The sequence below is a fragment of the Procambarus clarkii genome, chromosome 71 (genome assembly GCF_040958095.1).
Source record: "Procambarus clarkii isolate CNS0578487 chromosome 71, FALCON_Pclarkii_2.0, whole genome shotgun sequence".
Taxonomy (NCBI): domain Eukaryota; kingdom Metazoa; phylum Arthropoda; class Malacostraca; order Decapoda; family Cambaridae; genus Procambarus; species Procambarus clarkii.
Window position 1 is genome coordinate 14074204 of NC_091220.1, and position 27717 is coordinate 14101920.

Here is a 27717-nt window from a genome sequence, read left to right on the forward strand (position 1 = left end):
ATACGAGTCCAGTTAAAGAAAATTAAGCTCACTATGCAATAAAATCAATATTCCTATGGGTTAATATGAAATTTTATTGAATTCTGGTGTTCCAAGAAGGCTTGAACCAGGAAAACCCTTTTGTGGAAATGTTATTACTACTACCAACTAGAAATCAGAGATAGAGACCAGGTGGGTCAACTGTTAAGTTGTGAGAGCTTCTTGGCCACCTTCGCGATGCAAAGTAGTTCTTAGAAAGGTAAAACGTAAACAATTATGAACTTTGAGGTCATTCTGAGTTGACGTAAGCATTCTCCAGTTTCTCGCTGCCACCAGTATGACTCAACACATACACTTTAACCCCGCCCCCCCCCCCAATCACTAGTGCAGAATGTCTACCTGCCTTGATCTTAGTAGGACCTAACCTTAAGGCGTTACCCAGTAGGACAGCTCAATATTTTATATTTAAACTTACATCTATATCAATATACAGTGTAACTATGTACTGTATATAAACACAGCAAGGCATACATAATGAAAGAAAATGGTTCATATCATTAAATGCCATACTACTGCCACATACATTTCACCAGTTGAGAGGCGGGACCAAAGAGCCAAAGCTCAACCCCCGCAAGCACAACTAGGCGAGTACTTTTTATGCTACTAATGGAAGCTGGCAAGCATTACCTCTACCACAACCACCAATAATAAAAAACGAAACTGGAGAACTTACTCTCTGGTACCATTATGAGGATTAGTGAATTCCATCTGTAAAGAGTAGGTCAGCATGTCCAAGTTGCGTCCATCGCCCCACTTGATCTTGAGGGAATTGTAGGAAGCTTTAACAAGTTCTAAGGTGGGTGGAGCAGGAGGAAGGGGCCTAGTTGTCACTTTGTGAATACCACTGAAGCCTCCAGGACCTACACTGTTCATGGCCTGGATTCGTATTCTAAAATGAAAGATAACTAGTCTTTACCAACTTGCTCATGGTGACCACCTACACTCGGTGCAAATAAATTAATGTAAAAATACGTAAGCACACCACCATTATATCTTTGAATTAGGAAGCTTATGAAACTCAAACATAAGCTGATTTTTAAACTTGCCTGTCAACTTGACACTTTTACAATTAGATTACACAACATTAGCTTAACAATTTGGTAAAACTAGAGCACATATACAAGCAAAATTATCATAATCCATTACAAAAGTATATAAAAAATGTGATATAAAATGTAGGAATGCAAGTCAACAAAAATCAACTAGTGGAGGGAACAATGAATTAAATAATTGAACAAACCACCAGGCACAGGAGAACTGTAAACAAGGGGCGAGATGGCCAACATGGCGGCAGACCAATGAAAAACCTCTTTCACATGAGGGGAAAAGAATAACTGAACCCAAAGAATTAAGGAAGATGCAGGGAAAAAAAAATAATTGTTCACACAAAAACCAGGTTATGTATATATAAATTAGAAATTCCCCAAATAACCATAAGATTGAAAAGAATATTGTGCAAGAGTGATATTATATATTTTTTGTTACTAAACATGTAGTAAAAGTGCTCTTTCTTCCTAAAAATACCCAGCTTCCTAAAATGTTAGCATAGTATTTATAACAAGTATTTGGGGGAATGTATACTCAAGCCACAAATTACAAAAGCAAATGAAAACAAACATGGCAAGAGAGCAATTGGAAGGAGATAACAGATCCTTAAGATACATATAATGAGGCAACATTAGGAGTTTTGGAAAGTAATACTTCGAACCAGAAAGCCCCATACTGGCTAAAAGAAAGAGAACCAAAGGATATTAAGTAGACAGTGGCAAGTGAACCTTAATCAAAACATGTCTTAAAGACATGAGGAAGAAGTGCAGAATAAAAAGGCAAGACAAATTGTAAATGCCGGGACACAGGACACAACCAGGTCTAGTAGAGCAAGCCCATAAATGCCTTAAGCACTAAAAATATTAGGAAATATTGAATGGTAATATGTATACTATCTAGTGTCTAGCATGATTCAAATTTCAGATGAATTGTCAAGATAAATAAAGAATTAACGTTACATCTTATTAATAAAGTCAATAGAAAGCATCATGATCATAGATTACTCATCCAAGAACAAGACATTATAAGAATAGAAAATAAATTAGCAGTCATCAGTAACTTTGAGAAACATTCCAAATCAGCCTCTTAAATTGATAGTAGGCCAAGAAGGCATTAGTGGAAGCTGGAAACAAGCAACTAATAAGTGCTTGGAAATTCGTGGTCAGCAAATGGAATGCGATGAAAAATGTTAGAAGCCACCTCCATTCACAATTTTAAGGCCAGATTCAATAAAGAAATTGAATTTCAGTAAAATTAAATTAAAACAATAGGTTCAATGCTAGTAGGAAAGGCATGCACACTTCATCCCAGTCACTGTAAGGTAAGCATATCAAGATGAAAGCAACCAGGCATGCACAATATTAATGAAGTTATGCACTATAAACACGGGTACAACTTGGCAAACGGTAGAATCATAAAAAGAAACGCGTCTCTATACCTATACAAAGTTTCGGGCTGAAGATCGTTTAGCGTATATTCTGTTTCTGGTCCTGGAGTTGTGACTGTCTTATCACCCACTTCTATCACGTAATGAGTGATGGGATCACCGTGATTAGCTGGCTCTCCCCAAAGCAGTGTTACAGCCGTGGCAGCTGGGGAGGAGGAGATGTAGGCAACTGGCGCAGGTGGGGCCGCAGGAGTAGTCACTGTTGCGTGTGATGACCAAGGACCAACTCCAGCACTGTTGCTGCAACATATTCTGTAAAATACATTTATACATGAAGGAATACCAAATTGTTCTTTTCATCTTTTGCATGCAAATTCATAAGTTAAAATCAGTGAATCAAAAGTCTTACGGGCTATTCATGCCCATGCCACCTCTTGAGTGGCCTAATCTTAATCAATCAAATCAAATTGCAATACATTAAAAAAAATTTCACAATTAAAACTTATGAAAAAATCCAACAATGAATGTAATTAAATGCCCCAGTGGCTTCCCAAGATACTCAGCCTGATTCTAATTGCTGAGTTACATCGAGTAATTATGGGTCGAAAGTAATTTATGGTTGCAGATTCCCAGGCACAGATGCTGTAGGTGTGATATGGAGAGACGAGTGAATAAACATGGCATTACTAGGGCAAAACAAGTTTCAGATTTGAGAGAGACTGCCTACTGCTTCAGAAACTGTTAGATGTTGTGTAGCAGGGTAATTGAAATTCAGTTTGTCGTCATGTGAACACTAATGAATTTCCCATCTACTCTACTCTAAATTTGGGCATTTTCAATTCTCTGTTCAATTACCCGGATGGATTTTGTTTCCAAATATTTGTCAATATTTGGAGAATAAAATGCATGTCTCTGAGGCTGTACACCAGATGCCTGGGGGCTAGCTTCACCCAGCTTTCACACATGAAACATGGAGATTAGGAGTGTGCTACAGGCCAGTCAAGGTTGACCCAAGTGCCACACTAAGAAATATAAACACCTACCCCCCTTCCCCCACCCCTACCTCTACAATTTCCATGATCTAAAATAAAGGTTGTGTTTACCATAGTTAATTTTGCAACTTCAATGCTTCAAAATTACATTTTCTGAGAGAGGGGGGTAGGAAAAGGACATACGAGGGAAAGAGGGGAATGTTGGAAGAAAGAGAGAAAGGAGATGCAAGGAAAGGCGGAAAAGGAGGATATGGAAGGGCAGGCGATGAGTCACAGTAATGTGCCATCTATTGTTGGAAGCTTGCTTGAATTGATAATTGCAAAAACAATTAATAAACATCTTCAATTAAAGAGAGATTGTGTGTGTGTGTGTGTGTGTGTATTACTGTAAATCTTGCCATCTTCTGTGCACTATTACCTTCCACCCCACTAGGTTGAAGACCCAACAGGTTATCTGGTCCAATTGTATATAACTGAAATGATGTGATAACCTTGGAGGACCATTTTCAAAACAAGTCTTCATGTGATGTCCTTTACTTTTTGCAGCCTACAGTATTTGCAGTATATTAGTCATAGAACTTTCCGTTTGCACCCAGAGTGCTTGATACTTCAAATTTCAAATTGGAAAAAGACATTAGGAAATTTTAACAAATGACTATCAACAACATTCTTCACATTAAGACAACTCACCTAAAGGCATAGGTGGTAGCTGGAGCCAGGTTACGCACTTCACTGGTAGTGGCAGACCCAGTGTATGCGTTATTGAATGTCAGGTCAGACTCAACATCACCGCATGTTGACGACGACTCTGAAGACTCTGCATGAGGGCACGACACCTTGGAAAGAATAATGTGTAGTTACAGTGCCAGTATAGTACCGAATCAGACCTGTGAGGTCACTAATGGCAAAGTAAACTCAGGAATTGAGAGGATATTTATCATGAGGTCTTTAGCCACTGAAGTGTGTGATAACTTGTTTAATTAATTAGGTATCCAATTCTCACCCTGCATACTCAAACCGACTATTTCTGCGCAAGTTGTACTGGGATACAAGTAACATCGTACCCAAGGGGGGGTTCACCAGATGAAGACCTACATAATCTATCCTAACCCAATGATATACTGTATACGGTTTTGACCATCAGAAAATGAGTTGTCAAACCGTCTTGCACACAATTTTACCGTACCACTCTTAAAGTGTTCAACAAGTGTAAATAGTTCATTTAAAATGTCTTTCCATCACTGCCCACTGGATGGGGCATTGTGTGCATGACAAACACATCAAATTAAAAAACCTGCTCACTACATGTGTAAGTAGCATAGCTAAAGAGACTACTTGTGGTCATTCTTGAACCCACTGTTGATACAACAATATACATCAAACTGTGCAACTAGTTTATCAAGACTGCAACTTGCTTACCGAGATGAATTTTAGGGCACATTCCCTGAGCTCGTTATGTGCCTCTGACTTTTTCCATTACTGCCCACAGAATGGGTATGGGGTACATGTTAAATTAACTAACTTATTTTTTTGTACGAGTAGGGAAAAATTACCTGCAAGGTGCTAGAGCTTTTTGTAGCTTTCACTACAGTAATCAAGAGCTACGAAAGTAAGACGGGGTACTAATTATAAAATTTTCAAGTAATAAGCAAGTTTAACATCAACAAGTATAAAGAAAACACTCAAATGAGGGGGACGGGAACTTGTGGTAACTGGTTAATGCAGACATTATTCAAATTCAAGTGCTACCAATGCTAGCAATTTTTGTAATTATGATGACTCCTTACCTCTGCAATCTGTACATTATACTGGTCAATGCCAGCTCCATTGTTTATAGGTTCTTCCCAGGCCAGATGGACTGAGTAAGGGCTGCGACAGGCTAGATGTGGTGCATGAGGAGCATCAGGCGGACCAGCACCACTAACCACTTCCAACGGTTCAGACCATGGCCCAGGACCCATGCGGTTCACACCACGCACCAAGAATACGTATGGTCGACCAGGCAAGAGGCTATCAAAGGGCACAAATGTGCATTAGCAATGTAAAACTCTCATTAAACACCGCTAAGATGATACTTTAGAAAAATCCTTGAACATTTACAAGTAAAAATAATCAAAACAGGGATCAATAATTACATGTACTGCAAACTTTGGCCTAGAGAAATTTATATTGACATAGTAGAACCTAAATTTAAGCACAAAATTATTTTGTAAGATGTAGAAATGTATCAAGAGACACTTAAGGAATAGAAGTTAATCAAAATGTTAATAGGAACATGACAGGACACTGGAGAAGAACTTAGGAGGCATGAAAGAAAATAAAGTGTTTTCCTCAAGTTGCAATACAGGACATAACTTACCAAATTTCTATGCAAGGGTCAAATTTATAATGTGTGAGGTTATGTAATTACCAAAGTGTAGTTACAGGATCAGAGCGTCGCTCGTGGTGTCCCGTCTTCCCAGCACTCAGTCATATCGTTTTGAAATTACTGTTGTCATGAGCTCACTTTCATGTGTGCACATGAATTCAAGCCTTGCATGTCTCCACTGATTACTTTTTGCGATTCAAGAATATTTAAGCCAAAGTAAAGTTGAAAATATTTCTACTCACCTGGCAACAGTACATTCAAGATCTCGTCCACAATAAACTTGTCTTCTATCACTGTCTGGAGACATCATGTCAATACGGAATTCTGTCACAGGCGATCCACCATCAAATTCTGGATGACCTGTTGTATGAAATACAGTAATACTGAATACCTATAATGTTTTACAACATGTTTAAACATTATACATTTTGTAAATTAAAAGTTAATCTTCTCCCTACTTTTCCCAAGTTTACAAGCAACACTAATATGTTTAATCATTATTTATTTGTATTTTATTTTTTACATAAGGAGGGTTGAAGAGCATAAATTTTCTAACTTTCTCACTCACCCGGGAGAGAGAACTTGGTACTAGTCTTTTAACCAATTGCATCTGTTCACCCTGCAGTATAGTAATTTGGGACCTGGTTTTAATCTGGCTGCAAGAAAACTAATAGAGGAAGGCTTATGATAAGATGAAGAAAGGGAAAGCTTTAAAATTATAATCAGAATACTTCTGCTCCTGTCTTTTCCGATCCTGTATCAGAAGGCCTGGTCGGAGACCGGGCCACGGGGTCGTTAATCCCTAAAAGCTACACAAGATAGCCACACAAGGTCAAGGTCCCAAGGAAAAAGAAAAAGCTCCCTTGTACAGTTAATTTCAAAAAAATTTCCAAATTTTTTTTCCCAGAACACGAAATACTTATTATTTTACAATCAGCGCCACAAGATCACTTTATAAACGGGCAAACAATGAAATAATGGTCCCCAGTTCGAACAGGGGCAGTCAAGAAAGTGCCCAGTTCTCCCATCTTGCCCAAGCTCAAACTCCAATCATTCTTGATTAGAAAGCAAATGGGCAAGTGTGCTGACCAGCGTGCAATTAAAAAATATCAAGAGATTAGTTTCATGAGCCGACCAAGCTAACATCAGACCCTACCCAATAAAGATTTACAATTTTCACTATTACTGTAATACAGTAATAAAAATCTACTATGCCCTAGTGATTATCTTGATATGATTGTGTACAATACTGTTATTCATACTAGGCCAAATGTTATGCTTACCCCACTTGAGCTGCAATAAGGATGCTTTTGGCTTGCCCAATAACCGAGGAGCTGGACATACACCCGGGCATACGGCCTCAGCGGTCACAGTAGTAGTTTCACTCCAGTCGCTCATGCCCCCCAAGCTCTCGCACAGCACCCTGACACGGTAGCTTGCTCCTGGGCAAAGCTCTGTACATTCTGTCTCTGTGCTTTCTCCAGTATATACACACTCAAATCCTGTAAATATATATACATTTAGGTTACAATGATTAAAATGTGTGAATATGAATTGTGAAATATTTGGGAAATGTGATTTTCTGTACGAGGGTAAGTAACAGGAGAAAAAATTACAGGTTCGAGGTTCCGGGAAAATGACAACTTTAAGAGATAAAACGTACTATTTCCATTTGTCGACAGTAATGTCAGTCACTTATGATGCACTAGTGGGCATGGCTTTGGGTAATCTCATGGCAGTAAAAAAAAAATCAACTTGGAAATGAAGCATTTCAAAATATCCATAAAGAAAAATTAAGCATTGAATTCCAAGAGATTTTCTGCTTGGGCCATCAACAGTTTTCCAAGATAACTGCTGATCCAACCGAGCATTAGGGAGATGCAGCAGATCTTCAAGACCCACTCATGCCTACCAGAAGCCACAACTACAATTTGGCTCTCTACAAGGCAAGAGAAGCTTGGGAAACTAAGCCCTTGCTTGTTCTTTCTTGTGGAGCTTTTCTTTACTTTTTCCTTTCTGATCTCCAAGTTTGGGGATATAGGATTCTGGCCCTGGCACCTGGTAGGCAAAAGTGAGCTTCAGAAACCTGGCACAGCTCCCCAAGGCATAGATGAACCAGTGCTTTCCTTCAAAGGCTACCGAGAGAGAAACTACATATTTCTCAACATGAAAAGTATGACTTTTTAATATATGTATAGCAATTAAGAAGGAACTAAATTTACAATTGAATACAACTTTTAATACAAGGATCATAAAAGAACAAAATCAAATATCAATTACAATATACTTACCACTGCCACGATCAATATCTAATCTATAGCCAGTTACAGGAGAACCTCCATTATCAGTGGGTGAAGACCAGGCAAGTGTCAACTTTGTAGACTTAGGGCGGCCTTTTACCGTAGGGGCCGATGGCGGCTTAGGCCGATCAGGCAGCGTAGGATAGCAGGTAATATCAGAGAATGGCGAGACACCTTCCTCATTATGAGCACATAGCTGAAAATAAATGTGTGTTTTCAGTATGGAGTCATAATAATAAAAAAAATATAAAAAATAAAATGCACACAGGTACTGTACTGTATAATACAGTTTCAGTAGTGGTGTTGTACCAATTTATAGTTCAAGACTTCAGCATTTATGGTTATAAACAATACAAAAACTATCTAGTACAGTAAATTTAACTTCTTGTTTGTTCACACAATGTTTACTCACTCTAAACTTATAATCAGCATTCCTCCTCAACCCCTGACAAGTGAATCTTGTGTCCCGTCCATTGTAAACCGGACGGAAACCATAACCATTTAATGAATCTTCCATCTGCAAAGTATAGGTCTCTTCCATAGGTCTTTTCGTCCAGCCTAAACTTAGAGACGTAACCGAAGCTTGTTCCAAGACTGGAGGGGCAGGCTGGGAAGGCACCACACCACTAGTGAAAGCTATAGTCTCTGCACTATATTCACTGAAAAGAATCATAGAACTTATGTGTAGTATAACCATAGGGCAGATGGTGGGGAAAAAATAAATAAATTAAAATATTCACTGAGGTAAATCAGATTCATATGTTTATCCAGCCCATCCTTCTAAGGTTTCCCATCAAGAAACTGTCGTTCTAAAGTGCCCTTATCCTGATCTACCAAAGGACCGCCAAAACAGAGAACGAGGCAGTACTTATGTCTATTTTGCAAGCCACCACCATTTTCTAATACCACAATTTTTGGTCTTGGATAAAGTACATGTCAAATTGCAACATTCTATTAGGAGGATGTGTTGGCTATCAAAGAATGCAACGGTGCCCTCACTTAGTACTGCACGGGAACCGTAACACCCCAAAACCTTACGGCCCAAAACTTCAATTGAGAAAATTTTAGTCGACTGAAACAGGTGTCCAGACGACTTAGCCAGTGTAATGAAGAGAACAGACCGACTGCACTTGAATACCAGACAGGGCTGGGTGGCCGAGTGGACAGCGCTCTAGAATCGTGGACCTAGGGACCGGGGTTCAATACCCTCACCCGGCAGAGATAGATAGATAGATATAGAGATATATAGATATCTCTATATATGCAATGCAGGCGAGTAAATTCGGCTTGCAAAGTGTGTTGCAATCAGAGATTCGCCAAAGCAATGTTCGCTAAATCAAGGTTGTACCACTTGTCATGTGCTTGTATTTCAGTGAAGTCACTACCGGGAGAATGTGCTTTTATTCTCCTGGTAGCTGTCCATTACATGATCAGTTGAAATTAAAATGTTGCCTAGTGAAGTTTTCCCCACAGAGCATGGGAAATATTAGAGTATGAATGAAAACACTTCATATGGCTCCAATTACATCGAGTGATTTTTGTAAATGAATGCAACACTAGGAAAATGAATTGAAGTCTTGGGGTAAACAAATGAGCATGCTTTTAAACGGATCATTTTCCTTTTGAGGTGGCATGGTTTTTTTCACCCAGGTAAAGACCCGGCTACCTTTGAAAACGAGGTTTTGAGGCTGGAGCCCAAGATATAACAATTTGATTTGTCGGGGACAAGCAGTTGGTGAATATATATTCTAGGCATTCTGCAGTCTCGGGAGACTATAGAGTTGTGCTCTGGTTGTCGAGGATGGAGTGTCCTCTCCAAGGTGCAAAGCCTGGGTAGGTTAATATGGAGGAAAAGCTGTTACCCATGCATATATACAGTATATGTTAGGCTTGCATCAAGGTCAAACTACTGACCTTTCCCAGGATGCAACCCCAACAACATTTGCCGAACTTCTGAGTACTGTACCTGTTTACTGCAAGCTGAACAGGCTCATTAGGTGAAAAAGAAACCTGCCCATCCATTTCTGTCCCACCTGGGAACTGAACCCAAGATCCCCAATGGCTAGTCAAGCACGAGCCCAAATGTACTAAGAGACCCATACAGATGTGGGGAAACCTCTTCACTAAACACACACTTCATGACAGTTGAATCTTGAAGGCAGCTACTACTATATGTTTGCTGAATCAAGGTTGCACTTTATATACTGTATTTATTTACATGTTACAGGTTGATGGTGACATGAAGTAGTGTTTACACATACTGCATTTAAATTTTTATGATGAGTAATTTTTAGGTAAATGAAAATGTACTTCAAATCTTACAATGCCGATGCTATGCTCTGAGAACACTTTCAAAGCATATGGTAACCTGCAAGGAGCAGAATAAAGAGTAAATCAAGATTTTCTAAGATTTAAAATAACAGCTCTTAGAGAGACCATTTGTTAGCAACAGTGTTCTAAGAACATACGACAACGTCAAGCACCGATTTTTGCCAGGACCGACGAGTAAAAAATGTGGACGGGATGAGAAAAACTTAAGGGCTCCAGGAAACAAGTGTCCTGCATTTTGAAAAGGAGCAACATGGAAGTGGTGAACATGAACTGGCCCACGTGGCACTGTTATATGACTACAGCTAAATAAATTAGTATCACTACCCTGGGCCCACTTTTACTCATTCTAATCCTACACTGTCTCTTACCTCTTCCCATGTTCGTTAACTGCAGCAAGACGTACACGATAGCGCGTGTGGGGTTGAAGTTTAGAAATGGTGTGCTGCTTGCCCCGTCCTCTGAAGACTTCTGTCCAATCTCCACTATTGCCACACAACTCGAGAATAAATGCAGTCACACGAGAACCATTTTCTTTTGCAGGACCCCATCTAAAATTGCAAGCACTAATTAGTAACAAATTAATATAATGTATTGCATTAACAAACATGCAGAATAAAGGTCAACACCATGTATCATTCATATGTCGCCCACATTTAACATTTAAATGACCTGATTTTACACACCTTACTAGCCTCTCATCTTTCACACGACCATTACTATTTCTATCAACACACAAATCAAACTTATTGTTCAATTCCATCCTATTCCCTTTCCCTCCATGCGTTTAGAAATGTTCATGCAGGTACACTTTTCTATTCCAAATATCACTCAGTCACTTTCCCTTTCCCTCATTTTAATTTTTTTAAAGAATTCTCAATGATGCTACCAGGGAGATACACTGCACAACAATTGAGGCCTTAAGATGCAATCTATAATATGATGGGTATAAGCATTCCATCTGCTTGGGTCATCAAATATCGAGACATGAGCTCAAAGTAGTAGACCGATGTCCTACCAACCAGGTACAGTACTAGTTAGGAAGTTGTGGCCATCCACAGACTGGTTGGACGGACAATGGTCTTGTACTCTTGAGCTCGTGTTTGAATCTGTGATAATCGAAGTGGATGAAATAAGAGACCTTGTTGGCCCTGTATGACTAACCATCCTGTGAGATGGGAACTTTTAGTATCACTGCTATCTTATTCACTCTTGTGTTCATGATGATATCCTCAAAATGCACCTAGTTAACTCCACCATTCATAAAGCCAGCAAGTTTAAAAACTAATACAAGAAGATATTTTTCTCAGATGACAAACTGCAAATGTAGAAACAAGGAACAAATTCATTCTAACAGAACCATAAGGCATTCTTTCCGTCAATAACTAATTATGGCCATTCAGTCAAGGATCTGCATTTCATATTGCTCCCGTGTCCTGCCTAGATACCCATAAAGAGAAGATACTGGGAAAGATAGTATCCCCTAAACCTTAAAATAACATAACACAGCATTTTAATTAACAAAAAATTAACAAAAATAAAACTCAAAAATGTACCAACCTAAACTGTAGAGAAGTTTTTGATTTTTGAATCATTCTAGGTAGTGATGGAGCATCGGGCAGAGTAGAGTGTGTGTGGAACACGGTAACGCCACTAGAGTCCCCGCGCACACTGCCACATAAACACTCAAAACTAGGAGAACAAATATTTTATTACACTCAACTCTAAACATTACAATTACTGGAAATAATGTTTATTTTCAGAAATGTTTAAATATAATAAGGACATTGCATTATTTTCTCATTTCCTCTAAATTTCTGACATCTACTAACTACAGTACAATGCACCTTAAAAATAAAACACAGTTCACAAACAATAGATCAAATTTGCCTATTGAATTTCCCATAAAAAAAAACTCGAAGGGAATATGAAATCCAAAATCATTAATTACATAAAGAATCCACTTTTTTTTGTTTTCCTTGTACTGTACTGTACTAGTTTTGCAAAACTATTTACAATAAATATTAAACAGGCAGTTACATTAAAAGACTTTACAGTACTATAACTGTAATCTACTACCACTGGCTTAAGACCAGCCTGTGCTACAAAAAATGTAATTATTTATTTTTTGGACATATATACAATACAAATACAGAATCTTTATTAATTAGAATTTGCCACCAAAATAATTATTTATATATAACGAGTCCAAATATTAATAAACTTTCATTGTATCCAAAAATTTTGCCGACCTAAGAAATTTTCGAGCGAGCACAGAATACCAACAGCTACTCTACATTAAACTTAGGATGGTAAGGGGAACAAATCCATAAAACATTCTTTAACACTTACTAAACCCTGTACTCGGTAGCAGGTTTAAGTCCGCTAATAGTAAGCTGTGTAGCCGAGACGGACAAGTACAAGTTGTTATTTAGGAAGACCTCATACAGCAATTCAGAGACCGGCACATCTTCGTGCTGGCCACTTAAATCGGGAGAAGACCACTGGACAATGGCTTCATGGGGTGTTACATCAATTACCTGAAAATAAATCACAACCGACATCAACTAGACATGTTTTGATTGAAGCTCATCAACAGAAATCCCCAGGGCCATCAAATCGAGACATGAAAAGAGCAATGAAACGAGTACAGCTTGCTCTAAAGAATAAAGGTAACATGGCATATAATGACCAACAGTGTTTTATAATGAGAACAGGAAACATTTAGATTTTCAAGTAGACGTGTACAATGAATACACAAAAGTGTACAAGTGTACAAATATACAAAAAGCTTAAAGCACCCAAGAACAGGAACCAGGCCAGGAAGAAAGCACACAGCAGCCCCTTACTTCCCTCCCCCCTCCTTCAGCATAATGGCACAATGAGTGAGCAGCAAAATAAAGGGCCATAGACACACAAGCCAGCACCCCAGAGGAGAGCACAGGACAACAGGTCAAACAAATCTAGGAAAGCTGTTGCAGTAGTCTAAGATACCATTAAAGTGCAGGTGCTGCCCCCCTCGTGAAACCTGCGCACAACACGATGACACTACTGAATAAAGGAGAAGACATGACAGATTCGCTCACTCCCATAATGAAAGAGCAGCTTTAATGACCGCCAAAAGGTCAACACTAAGAACACGCCACAATAGGTGACCCCCAAAAAGAGGAACACAAAAATTCCTGGGTGCTAGGTGTTATGACCATGCCAGAACCCAACCAGATCCTGTGCCTAGAATAAAAAGAAACATGCTTATTAATATCCCCCAAGAGCCAGGGACACAAGCAAAGACCTAATCAAAACTACTGTACCTGATGAATGGTGGTCACAGTGGTCATTCATATTGGGAACGGTGTGTATGGGAATAGGTATAAAAAAAAAAACTTTGTATAATCCTCCTTTATCACAGCCGAGACGAGACAGAACCAGAAGAGATGGCTTCACAGAAATCTCCCCCTCTGGGCCAACAGCTTCCAAATGTGGATAGAAAGTAGTAGCATAAATGGCTTCCCTTTGCCAATGAAGCACTTCAAAGAGTGAGAAGTATAAAACTAAGACAAACCTTGCACACCACTTCATGCCCAGAAATCCTGAGCCCAGAGCTACCACAAAAAGGATACGACTCCTGAGAGTCATGGTTCACCTTGAAGGGCAAATCAACAACCCTAATATGAAGAACATGGAAAAACAAGTCACTCACAACCAAGAAACGGATCCATTATCAAAATAAAAAACGGACCCATAGTCAAAAGTCAGGAAAAATGACGTGTGGATCAACTTAATATTTTAAGATGGCCACACAGGCCACTTACAGTACTTTTCATATGCAACGCTTTACAAGGTAAACTATGTGAGTGTATTATCCATTTTATAATACATTACTTACAGCAAAAACAGAGTAAATGGCATGAAGAATGTAAAGAGGTAGAGGGGGGAAAAGAAAAAAGTACTTGGGACAATAATGTTCTCATATTGTTCTTGATATACTGTACATAAACAACAATACATGGACAGGCTGACCATATCAACGTTCATATACTGTAATCTAAAATTTGAAAAGAAAATAAGTACATTATTTATATATTATTGTACGAGGACACACACAAGATGCAAAGTGGTTTGCCATTGTGAATTGAGCCCCAACATATGCATGGCAATGAGGATGGGAGCATAAGAAAGGAGACCAGTGATATCATAGTAACATAGGGAAATAACTACTGTACTCTCAAGAATGAAAAACGAATAAGGACACACATCTCAAAAACACACACACAAAATAGTTTCTGCAGTGTACATATGGTTGGCAAATGTAAGAACAGCATTAAATTTTCAACAAGACACTATACACAACCGGTGGTGGCGGAACTTGTCTCGCACAAGATAATCCAGAGGGTTTCTAACAGTACAGTCTTCTAATACACAAAACCTAAACAATTTGTACTAGAATAGGCTGAAAGACCAAAATCTCTTCTCTAAAGAAAGATATAAATGAGACATTGTTGCAACATATGATGACCAAACCACACACCAGACGAGACGACGACGAGAGAGATAATGGGAGCATTTCGGTCTGTCCTGGACCATTAATCAAGTCGAGTGTGAACGGATCGAAAATGTCGTTGTCTCATCTTCTGGTGTGTGGTTTGGTCATCATATCTTTAGCCACGTTATTGTGCCACCCGATTTGCAACATATGGTACTTGAAGATACTGACAAGACAGACAAAACACAGCTCAGTTTCATGGTGAAGAGTGGATGACAAGAGGTTAGTAAAGCATGGGTACAAGGCCCTACCTGGAAGCTAGTGTTTTTTCCCTGCAAATGTAAGTACTGCATACTTATATACAAAGCAATTACAGTATTGTGTGCATTTAAGTAAATCTATATACAATACAGTGCATATACACAATCTGCGACAAATTGCAAGCAATGACGAGTTCTGTTCAAGTACCTTGGGTGGTTTAACCTGAGATAGGAGGTGCTGAAGACTACTGCTAGGATCCTCCCCATCCTCTGTGTGAACCTCCTCCTCTGCACCATTCTTTCTTGTAAGTGGTTCTGGAGAAATTTAAAGAAAAATTTGTTATGGTACTAAAAGTTAAGTGTATGAAAGTTGTACAGCTGCTAATAATTTAATTATTTCGGGTTTGAGGTTAATTTTTTATACATTTAATTATATACCGTATTTTTAATGTACAGTACACACAACTGTTTAGCGATTTTTAATTGACCGTCCATGTACTGTATTACTATAGTGCAAGCTATTATCCAGATAATATCCTTGAAAGTAAAATTCGCTGATCTGGTCTTTCCCATATCATCTCTGGGAAAGTTTAGTGAAACTTATACCCTATTGTAAATGTTGGTTATTATTCTAGGTGGTATTACATTTCAAGTTAAATTTCATGTGTGATTTTGCTATAAAAGTGTGTGCAAAAGAGAGGTTCTGTTATTTGCACTAATATCTTCTGTTGGAAAACAAACAAAAAACAAGCCTAAACATAAGAACTAAATACCATAGGCCTAAATAACATGTAGTCTCAACTAGGCACAATCCAATTAATTCAAAATGTTGAGCTGCCAATGTGCAGTATTAAGCATATATTATCTTTGACATCATTAATTAGTTTACAATGTATTCTTTAATTCAATGGTACATGTTAAATTAAAATTATTTTCATGTTTACATATTTTTATCAACACTATTTCATCCCAAAGCAATGGAAAGTATTTTAATAATAAATATATGGTATTTAAACAAAGGTACTGTAATTGTGTATGGTACTCTACTGTAATAAAAATTAAATTATTATATCACAGCAACTGGGATAACTTATCAATATTAAGGTCACTCCTCGTTGCTTTTTGACTCAAGACCAACTTAGTGGTTCGTTATGGTGAACAAAACATGCAAATACTTATATATAACCTGTGTATATAGTGTAACAACAGCAAACCTATTTGTTTATTGTTTTATGAACATAATAATTGAATCACTAATACAGTATTTAATAATATCGGCCTGTATAAAACTTGAATACCGATTCTAAGGTATTACCTTTCTTCGGAGAGAGTGGAGGTGTACTGTGTAGGCTACTGGTCCCAGATTTGGTGGTGTGTTGGTGTTGCTGCCGCGGGTAATACTTGGGTCTTTGCTTATCATACAGACGCATGTGGCGGTCTGGCTTTTGGGTATAAATAGGTGGCGGTGATGCTGAAACAAGAATTTCATAGTTCAAAATCATACTATACAGTACTATTTGTACATCATTATCTTGTTTCCTACTGTCATGTAGTGAGGAGAGAAGCCCAGAAAAATGGGCAAGTAGCAAAGTAAAAGAAAGTTATTGAATATTATAATAAAAACACAAGTAATGTTCTACCATTCATTATGTCCTTCACATACAGTACAATACTGTATAATATACTGTATAGCATCCTGAACCTGGATGAGGTTCTGGGAGTTTTACTCACTAAGCCTGACCCAGGGCCAGGCTTGACTTTTGACCGCTTACATATATTTTCTTTTTCTAGCAAATATAATAATTCAGCAAATAGCAAGAAATGTGCAAAAACATGTTAAGAATCCAGACACACACCATGGTAAATTTCATGCTAATGTGCACAAGTACACGACACGAGAAATGATTTTTTTGCTGCTACTGTATATATACATACAGTACAGCATAAGTAGCAGAAAAAAAAAAAGGTACAAGAACTAGATCATTACAACCTATGGCTGACTCACGTTGTGCAAGGGGTGGTGACATGACGGGAGGGTACTGTGGTGGAGGCTGGTAAGGTGGCACATAGCCCTGGGGTGGAGGACCAGGTGGCGGCCCATAGAACTGGGGTGGACCTTGGCCTGCATTTGGACCCTGAAATTAACAAATGAATATACTGTAGTGTGAGAAAATTATCATTATTCAATGGATGTGGGAAGAGAGCAAATGCCCGCCATAAAAAACATAAATAAAATTTAACGTATCTACACAGCCCTAATGCTCTACAACACAAATGCTGTATACAGTGGACTACTGTACTCTAACAACGAGCAACAGGGAATACCATAGTTGAAAACCACACCTCGGCAAGCAAACATGAAAATATCACAAAACATTACAAGTTTTTAAACTTGTACACAAGTGACTTACCATTAACTTAAAGGAAAGGACTTTGCCATCACCATGTTGCACCGTCAAATTTAATGGTGCAGTAAACATTCTGCTAGCATGAGCAGCTCCATCACTTGTCACTCTGCCACTCCTGGATCCAAAATTTTCTTCTGTCTGCCCCTGTTTGTCACTGTCAGTTATGGTTACACCTTTATCCACAACTTTATCAGATTCTGAAGTCATCTTAACTTCAACTTTATTCAATGCTGGAATAATAGGAGTCATTTATGATTTCCATGGGAACTATCATAACAGTGCACTGCACTTTTATGATACGATTAACTGCACTGCCTCATACTTCGCCTAAATGGACTCATGATAAATGTTAAGCTATCATCCTGTAACATGCTACATTCAGTCTGTACTCGTCAGTATGAAATCTTTCCCCATGACCTTATAGGATGATGGGGGTCACGGTGGAGGATTTACCCTTAACCTTTGCAGCAGTGGAGGTTATTGCAGACTTGAAAGATTTTCCCATAATCCTTTATTTTCTAATCAATAAATGGAAATATTCTACACTACGACTTCCTGTCACTTGTGTACTCATGAATGTCCATCTCACCCTCTTCTGGATTAAAATGTTGGAATTTCCGACTGCATGAAAAAAAATTTGCACGAAAAACTCGTGCAAAAATTTGCACGAGTCAAATTGCCACAGTACGGTAGCTGTCTCACGCCTCTGAAACTGCTTTTTTTCTTCTCGATATCTCTGCTATTGAGGCTTGGCGAGCTAATATGCAAGAACTATAATACTTAAAATATCTCAAATTGCATTTCCATGAATGAAGGTAAAAAGAAATGCGTTATAATCACATCTGGAAGATATGAGGAGGAAATGTTTCCAAAATTTGCATGGTAAACTGTGCAATACAGCTCCATTAAAAAAATAGATACAGTAAATACACCAAGAGATAATTTAATAAATGAAAATCGTCAATCTTTTTCAACACACTTCCTCTAAATGTTAACGCGAGTGTAACTGTACCAAAGCTCGATAAAATACATTACAGACCAATTGCCTACATCGAAATGCAAGCTACAAACCCCTAGAAGTTTGGCTGATCAAGACGTCACCTGACTTGGTCACTCACTGGGCCGCGGGTGGTCACTCACTGAACCAGAATCTTCACCCTGGTGGCCAGGCTTGAGGTGCCTCCTCGCAGTCCCTATATTATATCCAATTTATCCTAACTTAAATACAAATAGGCTTGTAAAAATCATCCTTACGCCCCAACAGGAAACACGAATCACGATATTAAATACGCCAAAACACAATTTTATCTTTAAGTACTGCTAAATAATTTAAATGGTAAAACACTAATTCTCAACAGCACTTGCTATCCTGCCATTAACCACTGCACAAAGTGTATTTAGGCGCTCTGAGAGTTGGTCTTTTTTTTAATTAGGCTATATTTTAATGTACTTTTTAATGTTTTCATTACTATTTGTGTTTGAAATGGAAATAGTTGAGTTTGGAAACATTAACTTTTACATGAACATTTATGAAACTGAACATTTACAAAAATATGTCCTTAACAATTGCACAAAGTAGTTAGCAGTGCTTCCATTGTTCATGTTGTTTGACCAGTCTTGTTTCTAAATACTGTGTTGTAGATATTTAGTCATTGTAAATTATAACGTTTCATACACTTGCATGGAGGACACCAACACAACGCCAATAACTACACTAGCGCAAATAAAACTGTTCTGTATTTCGAGGTTGGAGAGTTAAGAGTCACGCGGACACTCTCCTTAGAGTTAAGAATCAGTCACTTGCGTCAAGGATGTCAAGGGGCTGACATTGCATAGAATTAATAAATACTTTCAGGACTGCCATATACACGCAAGGAGCTGCCTCTCGACCTTAGAAAATACACCCATGCTCTATATTTAAACAAGCTCGAGCGACAATACAATCAGAATGTCTAAATTCAACGCGACTGGGCTATATATGGTAGTACAGTGCATCTAGGAATAAAACAAGCTAACATCCTAAGCCTAATGTACCCAATCCTAGTACCCTCATGACTAATAATGAACAACCCAGCGGGTTTTCTTCCTATTGGGGAGTGTTGTACATGCTGCTATGGCGGTGTGTCCACTCACAGGACGAGTGACGCTGCCCAATAAACTCGCCCCTCGGGGCAAACTTTAAAAATTTAATAATGTACAATATTATGCACACATTATTTATAGTACCGTTGGGATATAGTAACTTGTCTTGGCAGTTATATTTACGTAATTGTTCACATTGTCTATACATAATATTACTGGAGGAGGATTTTATTTTTATTTGTCTCTGTCTCTTGTTTCCGAAACCTTGTACATAAAATATCATGAAATACCCCGTTTTACTAAATTTCCTTGGTTTTGCATCACCATAAACTTCTTAAATCGATATTACATCAGTATAAGATAAGAATTTAAGTTAGGCTGAAAATAATTAGGCGCTCGAGGACGACAAATTCTTAATGCACACGAACCACCTAACAACATGTACCGTACTCGTTTATAAAGAGGGATTGATATAGTCCAAGTGGCCAGGCTAGTTTGAAAGTCGACACCACACTGCCCAGAATAGATTAAATATATGTTTTATAATACCTTCATCTACAAAGTCGACAATCACTTTCCTTGTCATAACTGTGCTCTTCATTACTTTACTATTATATAACACCGCAGAAGTATCTTTACTCTGCCGTACACACACACACATACCTTAAGCACGTCCATACTTTTTTTTAGGGGGGGGGGTGAGGGGGGGCCGTATATGTACTATATTATTTCATACAAGTGTAAATCCAAGCACGGCTGTGTCACATAGCGCCCTACCCCAAGGTATCTGTTGATACCTGGTTGATGAGGTTCTAGGAGTTGTTCTACTCCCCAAGCCCGGCCCGAGGCCAGGCTTGACTTGTGAGAGTTTGGTCCACTAGGCAAACTTTTGTAAGTTGCAACTTTTTTTGTAAGTGCAACTGTTGCACTTGCAACAGCAGCATTTACCAGCAAAAGTGATTCGAAATAAGGAAATTGGCCCAGGTGTAATAACACATGCAACCACAGTGTGTCTAGGTCTAGAATAATTTAGGCCAGCCTAGTGTGATGTATGAAAACCGCCTCTCGGCCAGTGGTGAAAGGGATGAAAATAGACCAGTGCTCAGCTGTGGGTTGTGAGGGCGTGACGTGCCAGATCAGTGGTTATCATCCTTCACACTGACCAGAAGGGCATGTGGTGGGGTGGAGAGTGGTTGTGCACCTCAGCCCAGGCACTCGTCATCAATAGCAACTTAACGAATCTTTATCAGTTATGAGGATGGCAGTCACTAACCAATATTAACGGTACGGCCCTGTGAGGTATGCAGCACGGCACTATAGGTGTACGCCCCAGCGAGCTGTACGCCACAGTATACCTGCGATTGATTAGATTAACCCACACAATGAGATGACACGGGCTTGAGTAGCCATAAACCTACAGGAGACGTGTACGGCACGCTAAATAGAGAGGTTCCACTACCTCCAGAAGGGAGACATCTCCCGTCGCGCAGGGTGCAGTCGCGCCTTCACAGATCTCCAGTATCAGCTCTTGATACTGGTAATGGCTCAAAAGGGCCACCACTTGCGGGCTATTCATGCCCGTGCCACCTTTTGGTTGGCTTAATCTTCATCAAATCAATTACCTCCAGAAGCTTCATGTAGTCTTGAGTGACGCAGGGTGTTGTGCGCAAGTCTTAGGTGTTATCCCTAATTCTCTACTAGCCTATGACTTGACTAAGCTATGGTGTTCACAACAGGACAAGCTACAACGGATCACCTTGTGAAGAATAGATGAAATTGTTTATGTAATAGTCTAAGATGAGGTCTGATAAAGACCTTTTGTGCCCTCTGTAATGATTTTGCGCTACCGCTCACAGGATGAGTATTGGGGTGCACAATAAACTAGCAGCCTCCGGCGGCAACAATCAAATGTAAAAATCAATCAGCTTGTGGTGCAGGCACTGTGATACAGGTACCTCTCATTCCTTCTACATATACTCCTAACACACATTTTTGAATTTTATCTTCATTACAACAATGTAATATTATAACAAAATGTATACACAATTAGTTTTTATATAACTTGTTCCACTCACACCTATGGGATGCTCATATCTGTATAATAAAAGCGCTCGAGTCTTTCAGTTATACTTCTCAGGTCTCGAACCATCAAACTCGGAGCATTATGACCTCATCATGATAGGCGAATTGTTGACTGATAAATATTGGAATCATATTCATGTTCTTAAGGTTTCCACTCATTCACGCCCTCATTGAGTTGATTACATATTACGTGAATGCCAGTAGTCCTCCCACACCGTTCCTCAAGGAAGACTCGTACACAAAATTAAAAAAAAAAAAACAAGATGGAATATAAATAAAGTATGAAACTGGATAAGTGAATATATCTATACCGGCACTGACCAGAGGTGGGGAATTTACACAAGTTGGACGTTCACAAGGTTCAGTCCTGGGTCCACGACTGTTTCCGGGCAAGGGATTAATACAGACGAGGAAGTAGTCACGTTAGTTTTGTTCGTTTATTATACATACCCACCCCGTGAGCGGTTGTGGAAAAGGTTGAAGCGCCACGTAATGAAGTCAGGAGCCTAACCTCAAAATTAATTTAGCTATGCCAGCTACATGAAATGTAGAAGATACATATACGACAACAGTTCATTCACAGCTTTTATCAAACTAACACGTACCGTCATCACAAGTGTAACACAACGAGCGAATTTTAGTTGGTTTAATTAGTTTAATATGGGCCCCATCTTGTGGGTGAGTGGTAGCAAGGTTTCAGTGTCGCATAATAGATAGGATGGAATAACTAGTGTGAATGTCATCGTCTCTGGACTATACAATTTTGGTGCAGTTCTCGTATATTACACAGGCTACTCAAAGGCAATCCAAGGCAGTAATCATCTACATCGTGAACACATGCTTTGGCTACATCATCAGTTATATCATGCATTCACAAACACTAGCACGAGGAATGTATCATGTATACTGGCCTCTGGATACGTGGTGTTAATGTGTATGTGGATAATACTACCAGACTGACGAGTCAATGGGCAGGATGACTGCTAAATGCTGCAGTAGGAGTTAACTGGGTGGCTAATTTGATTCGAGTGCGACAAATGTACCGGTCAGACGATGGGAGCCAGAAACAGGAGACCCACAGAACAGCGCAGCTTCAAGGTAACCCAGATTTCGTAAAGGGAATAATAATACCCAGTTAACGTAATAATTCAACCCGTCCTCCTAATATAACGTCGCATTTTGACGCATACTTTACTAAAGGCCAAAAATCGTTGTCCTAGAAAATGGTAGCGGCTGGCGACATTCAACCCGTCCTCACACTAGGCTGTTTAAAGCAGCGGCCGTCCTCCCCAGATGCATTTACCAATTTTAACATACTATGTAATAAAAACTGGTTTTTCTCAAATTATTATACATAAAATTACATTTATAGTCAGGCGTAGGTTAGGATAGATCTTTAGATTCCGTTGGCGATTATTTGTATTTAAAGTACGTGGGTGAAGCATTTATAGAATTGTGGTTCGAACACAGGACGTGAGCGAAGCACTTGGTCCGGAAGTGTTCGGACGTCATCAGCTGTGAGTCGTGTGTAAACCGTTTTTCATTAATAAACAGGGGGTTTGGCGGCTGGATTAACGAGCTTGGATCTTTGTAGGCGAGGACGGGCTGCGAAATTGACATACTGTCCCGTTTTCTGTTTTGGGTCCTCTGGTAGGTTACGATAAGAGCATTTTAGTACGACATGTTTCTTAACGTTGGGAAACTTTAGGAGGACGGGCTGAATACCTAGTCTAAAACCAGAAGTATACATGACCACATCAGCAGCATAGGCTGTGGAGACATGCCCGACACACCACTGGAACATCATTCTAACACAGTGCAGGGTTACAAACTCATTAAGATTTCAACTTTGATTCAACAGAGCAGAAATTGTTGTTAAACACATGGGTCAAAATCTTACTGAAGCGACCACACGAGTCATAAATACTCATACTTCGCCTAAGTAAAACAGAAACGAGCAACACTTAATGGGCCAGCCTTAAAACAATAAATGCAAAATATTCCACCTGCTTCAGACTAGTCCTGATTTAACAGACCACCCTTATGGAAAACAAGCATTTTAAAACAAAACTTGAATCAGATTTGTCATAATGTTGGAACCAGAAAAAATAATTAACACGACATAAGAGAACTATTGAATCTAACGCCGATTTTGTTATGACACTTGAGATACAGAGAGGATAATATACACTTTATATTTAGTATACAGAAGACGGTTAAAATTGAAGACATGTGTTAGTAGGATACAAGAGACATGCTCTTGAGGTGGGCAGATACAAGCACACACTCAGAACATTCCTTTAACAAGTCCAACCACTTGAACTGGCCAGTAGAGTGACTGTCTCGCTTCTTGCAAGTTGGCGTTCAATCCCCGACCGTCCAAGTGGTTGGGCACCATCCCTTCCCTCTGTCCTATCTTAAATACTTATCTTCATTCCCCTTCCAAGTGCTACATAGTCATAATGAATTAGAGTTTTCTCTCCTGATAATTACATTACGGGCTATTCATGCCCGTGCCACCTCTTGGGTGGCTTGATCTTTATCAATCTTAATAACACACCCAGTAACACCCAAGTGTTACTGGCTTACACATGACACACTGAAAATGGCACCAAGGTTACTGTTCCCATAAATCCTTCAATATGGCCATATGCACGTTACTTTAGTAATTACTCCGCCAGTCAGTTTTTTTTTTACGTGACATTAGTCAAAATATATAATCTAGCTATTAACTTCCTATTAAATATATATACAATGTCTGCCATTGGATATAATGGCTGCCTTGACTAGCTCTGTGTTGAAGGCGATAGCTGTATTCCTTCTTCCAAATTACAGATAATATCTGCCTCTAGCATGATCACCTCACACACGCCTCTCCACTTCTACAGTCATACACATCAATGAAATTTAATTATATTTCCACTAATATACATAACCTCAAACGACGCAATTCACTCTGCACAATATTTTCTTCAGCGTGAGTATTATCAAGTCTCAAAATCACACACATCACAAACTTCTAAACTTTGCTGCTGCTTTCCAAGCTCAAGGAATTTGTCTTATGTTAAGAAACACTTAGTCCAAGATGTCGATTGTCTTTCTATACAAACACGACTGTTGGTAATGCTCGGGTCAGCCCGAGTGTGAACACACACTGAACAACAACAATGTTCACACACAAGTTGCTGATATCCTGCCAGCCTTATCAACTAGGCAGATAACACCATGTAGAAGAAGATATATCTATATATCTTCTACACACACTAAGGCCTAGTGTTCTTAATAACTTCAACCTTACACCCTTGTGTTATATCCAGCAAATCTAAATCATGTAGCGCATATATATATCCTGGATACACAAGTTTCTATTTAGTTAAAGCACGAAAAATCAAAGGCAGGTCAAATACTGCCAAAAATATGCCACCTGTACAGTGAATGCCAACCAGGCGAGCCCTCTAGCGGCAACCTCCCGCACCACCCACTAAATACTATCACCTCTTTCACCAAGAGATCAACTCCTGGCTTCAACCATTAAAAGAAAAATGAATCAAGAATTCATTATTTACACAACTATAACAAGGCACAGGATAATGAAACAAAATATAATTACAATCAATGTATTAAGTTTGGCAGCGTGGCAGCGTACTACGTGTCGAAGTGGGAGGCGTGCGGGAGGGACACTCACCGTGCCAACTTGCCCAAATTTGCCAAGTTATTTCCTCACTACGAGACATTCAACGCGTCAAACCAAACACGTGTCGGAATTAACTCTACATTTACACAGTGTTTACAATTGGTTTGTTTGTTTTGAAAGCCGCCATGTGGAGCAGCTCCGGTGTACAGCCACTTCAGACGCTCCACGTCACTGCTGCACCAGTTGCCAGCCAGTCTCCATAACTTCATTTACAATGCTTTTCTTTCAAGTTTACTATTTATATCAATACAATTGAGCAATTATAATCGTTGCAAACTATTTTCTTTCGTCATTCTTGAAATTGCCACTATTCAATCCCTTAATTAATCACATGTAAACATGTAAGCACCAGGGGCACATAAAGCATGTTGACAATTCCATAGCCTCTATATAATACATTCAATTACAAATCTTCACATTAATAATACATGATTAAATAACCAATTCAACCTTACACACAGGGCGCAAAATACATAATGAAATCATAAATACAAACTAAATCGAAAGAAATGCGAGAAGTTATTGATTGTAGCGGTACGAGAGTTTTCCCCCCTGGAGTCGCGCCCTGCCGCGCCTTCAACACCAGACGCGTTGGCTGGCGCCTCTCTGCACGCTCTCCCCAATCGCTACCACCTTACCTTATTACACATTCTCTTCCAATCCCCGTAAATGATTACATAACACAGTTCTACAAACATGCTTAAAAAACCCACGACGGGGAAACGACCTAAACGAGTTCATCATTACAGTGAACTGCTATTTTTCCTCCCCCAGAATTTCTCACCCCTAAGCACTGTCGATGGAGAGTATTTATTTACAAACTTCCTAGTGAGGATGATAGATGTGAAAGTTGTGTGGCAACTATACTGAGCCTCACACCCACCACGTCCTCATGGTAACAGTGGGATGATTTAGCCTACAAGAAGCCTAGACGCGCGCATGTTGTTAAAGATTCCCTAGCTGGAACAAAGTTCCACGTAGCACGGGCTATGGTGAGCCCCTAGTTGTGTATACACACGCCCGCGCGCAACTCATTCATTCCATCTCGTTTCATGCCATCCGCCACTTTAGTACCTGTACCTTAGTTTAGTATTTAGTACCTGTACCTTAGGCTATAACATTGGAGCTTTATTTGGGGACAAACTGTTCACTTACCTACACGTTAAACCCCGTTACCTTGAGGTGGTTTCGAGTATCTATGTCTCCCGGCCCGGTCTCTGACCTGGCCTCCTGGCTGGTGGTGTGGTCAAACAGGCTGTTACTTTTTGTTAGACGCAGCTGTTTGCCATCTGAGGCATGAATCACAGGCCGGTTGATCAGGCATACTTTCCTGCCTACTCTATACTCTTCAACTGTAACTTCATTACTTCCTACTGTTTAGTCACAGCAAGCACAAACGAAGTAATGTTAACACTTTTATAATCAAAATATACAGCTCCATACGCCTCTTAAACATTGAACATGGGTTGGGTAGGGCCCAAATGAACATAATTCCCATTTCGGGGGGGTAGAAATAGCCTAAGCTACTCTATCCCTTTGAGATGCATTTCTTTCTCGTCTCAATAAACATACTTGAATTTGATTCACATTTAAATGAAAAAAAACTTTATTTACTATTCTTTTTAGGCATCAGTGGAATATAACCCTGGATATAACACGCCTCACCAAAGACAATCCAGGCCAATTTTAATTTCAGACTTCATTATCCTATTATATACTTCCTGCTGGTATATTTAAACTGTTCTCCGACAGACTGAGAATTGGTAAACTATTCGAGTTTTCATTAGGCTAAGCATTTATAATCTGACTTGCTTTCCTTACCCAGGTCCGACACACAGTGGGGAAGTGTACAGTACGGCGTTTGTAAGCTGTCTACCTACCTTGCGTAGCTTCCGGGGATCAACGGCCCCACGGCCCGGTTGGTCGTCTGATCAATCAGGCTGTTGGACGCGGCTGCTCGCAGCCTGACGTATGAAGCGCAGCCTGGTTGATCAGGTATTCTTTGGAGGTATTTGTCGAGTTCGTCTTCAAGTTGGTTAGGTCTTCCTAAGTTGGTTAGGTCTTCCCAAGTTGGTTAGGTCTTCCCAAGTTGGTTAGGTCTTCCCAACCACGCTGACAAATATTACCCTACTCTCACACTCCTCTAACCAATTTAAACACGATTGCAACAGAGGTGTAAAGTTCCCCATTCAACAATGCATAACCTTGGAGAACAAATTGTATTGAATAACACGTGCAAAATAACCT

At 39.3% G+C, this 27717-nt stretch overlaps 1 protein-coding gene across 4 annotated transcripts in view; it reads right to left on the minus strand.

Annotated features, from left to right (window-relative positions):
• LOC123745667 (fibronectin type-III domain-containing protein 3a) overlaps positions 1–24919 on the minus strand; it is a 38042-nt gene extending 13123 nt beyond the window's left edge. For 2 of the 4 annotated variants that reach the window (XR_011224295.1, XM_045726468.2), the window contains exons 1-15: positions 17616–17974; positions 17210–17339; positions 16520–16675; positions 15413–15519; positions 12814–13001; positions 12022–12153; positions 10833–11012; positions 8546–8792; positions 8125–8329; positions 7117–7335; positions 6076–6193; positions 5253–5475; positions 4156–4301; positions 2525–2785; positions 713–928 (exon numbers count right to left, since the gene is read on the minus strand). Coding sequence is in view for 3 of the 4 variants with exons in the window: in XM_045726468.2 (XP_045582424.2) it covers positions 713–928; positions 2525–2785; positions 4156–4301; positions 5253–5475; positions 6076–6193; positions 7117–7335; positions 8125–8329; positions 8546–8792; positions 10833–11012; positions 12022–12153; positions 12814–13001; positions 15413–15519; positions 16520–16675; positions 17210–17339; positions 17616–17861 (2774 nt within the window). In the remaining variant the exon portion in view is untranslated. Of the gene's footprint in view, positions 1–712; positions 929–2524; positions 2786–4155; positions 4302–5252; positions 5476–6075; positions 6194–7116; positions 7336–8124; positions 8330–8545; positions 8793–10832; positions 11013–12021; positions 12154–12813; positions 13002–15412; positions 15520–16519; positions 16676–17209; positions 17340–17615; positions 17975–24712 lie in introns of those variants that run through there. The other 2 variants (XM_045726469.2, XM_045726467.2) reach the window with 2 other exon arrangements.
• Between the last annotated feature and the right edge of the window lie 2798 nt (positions 24920–27717).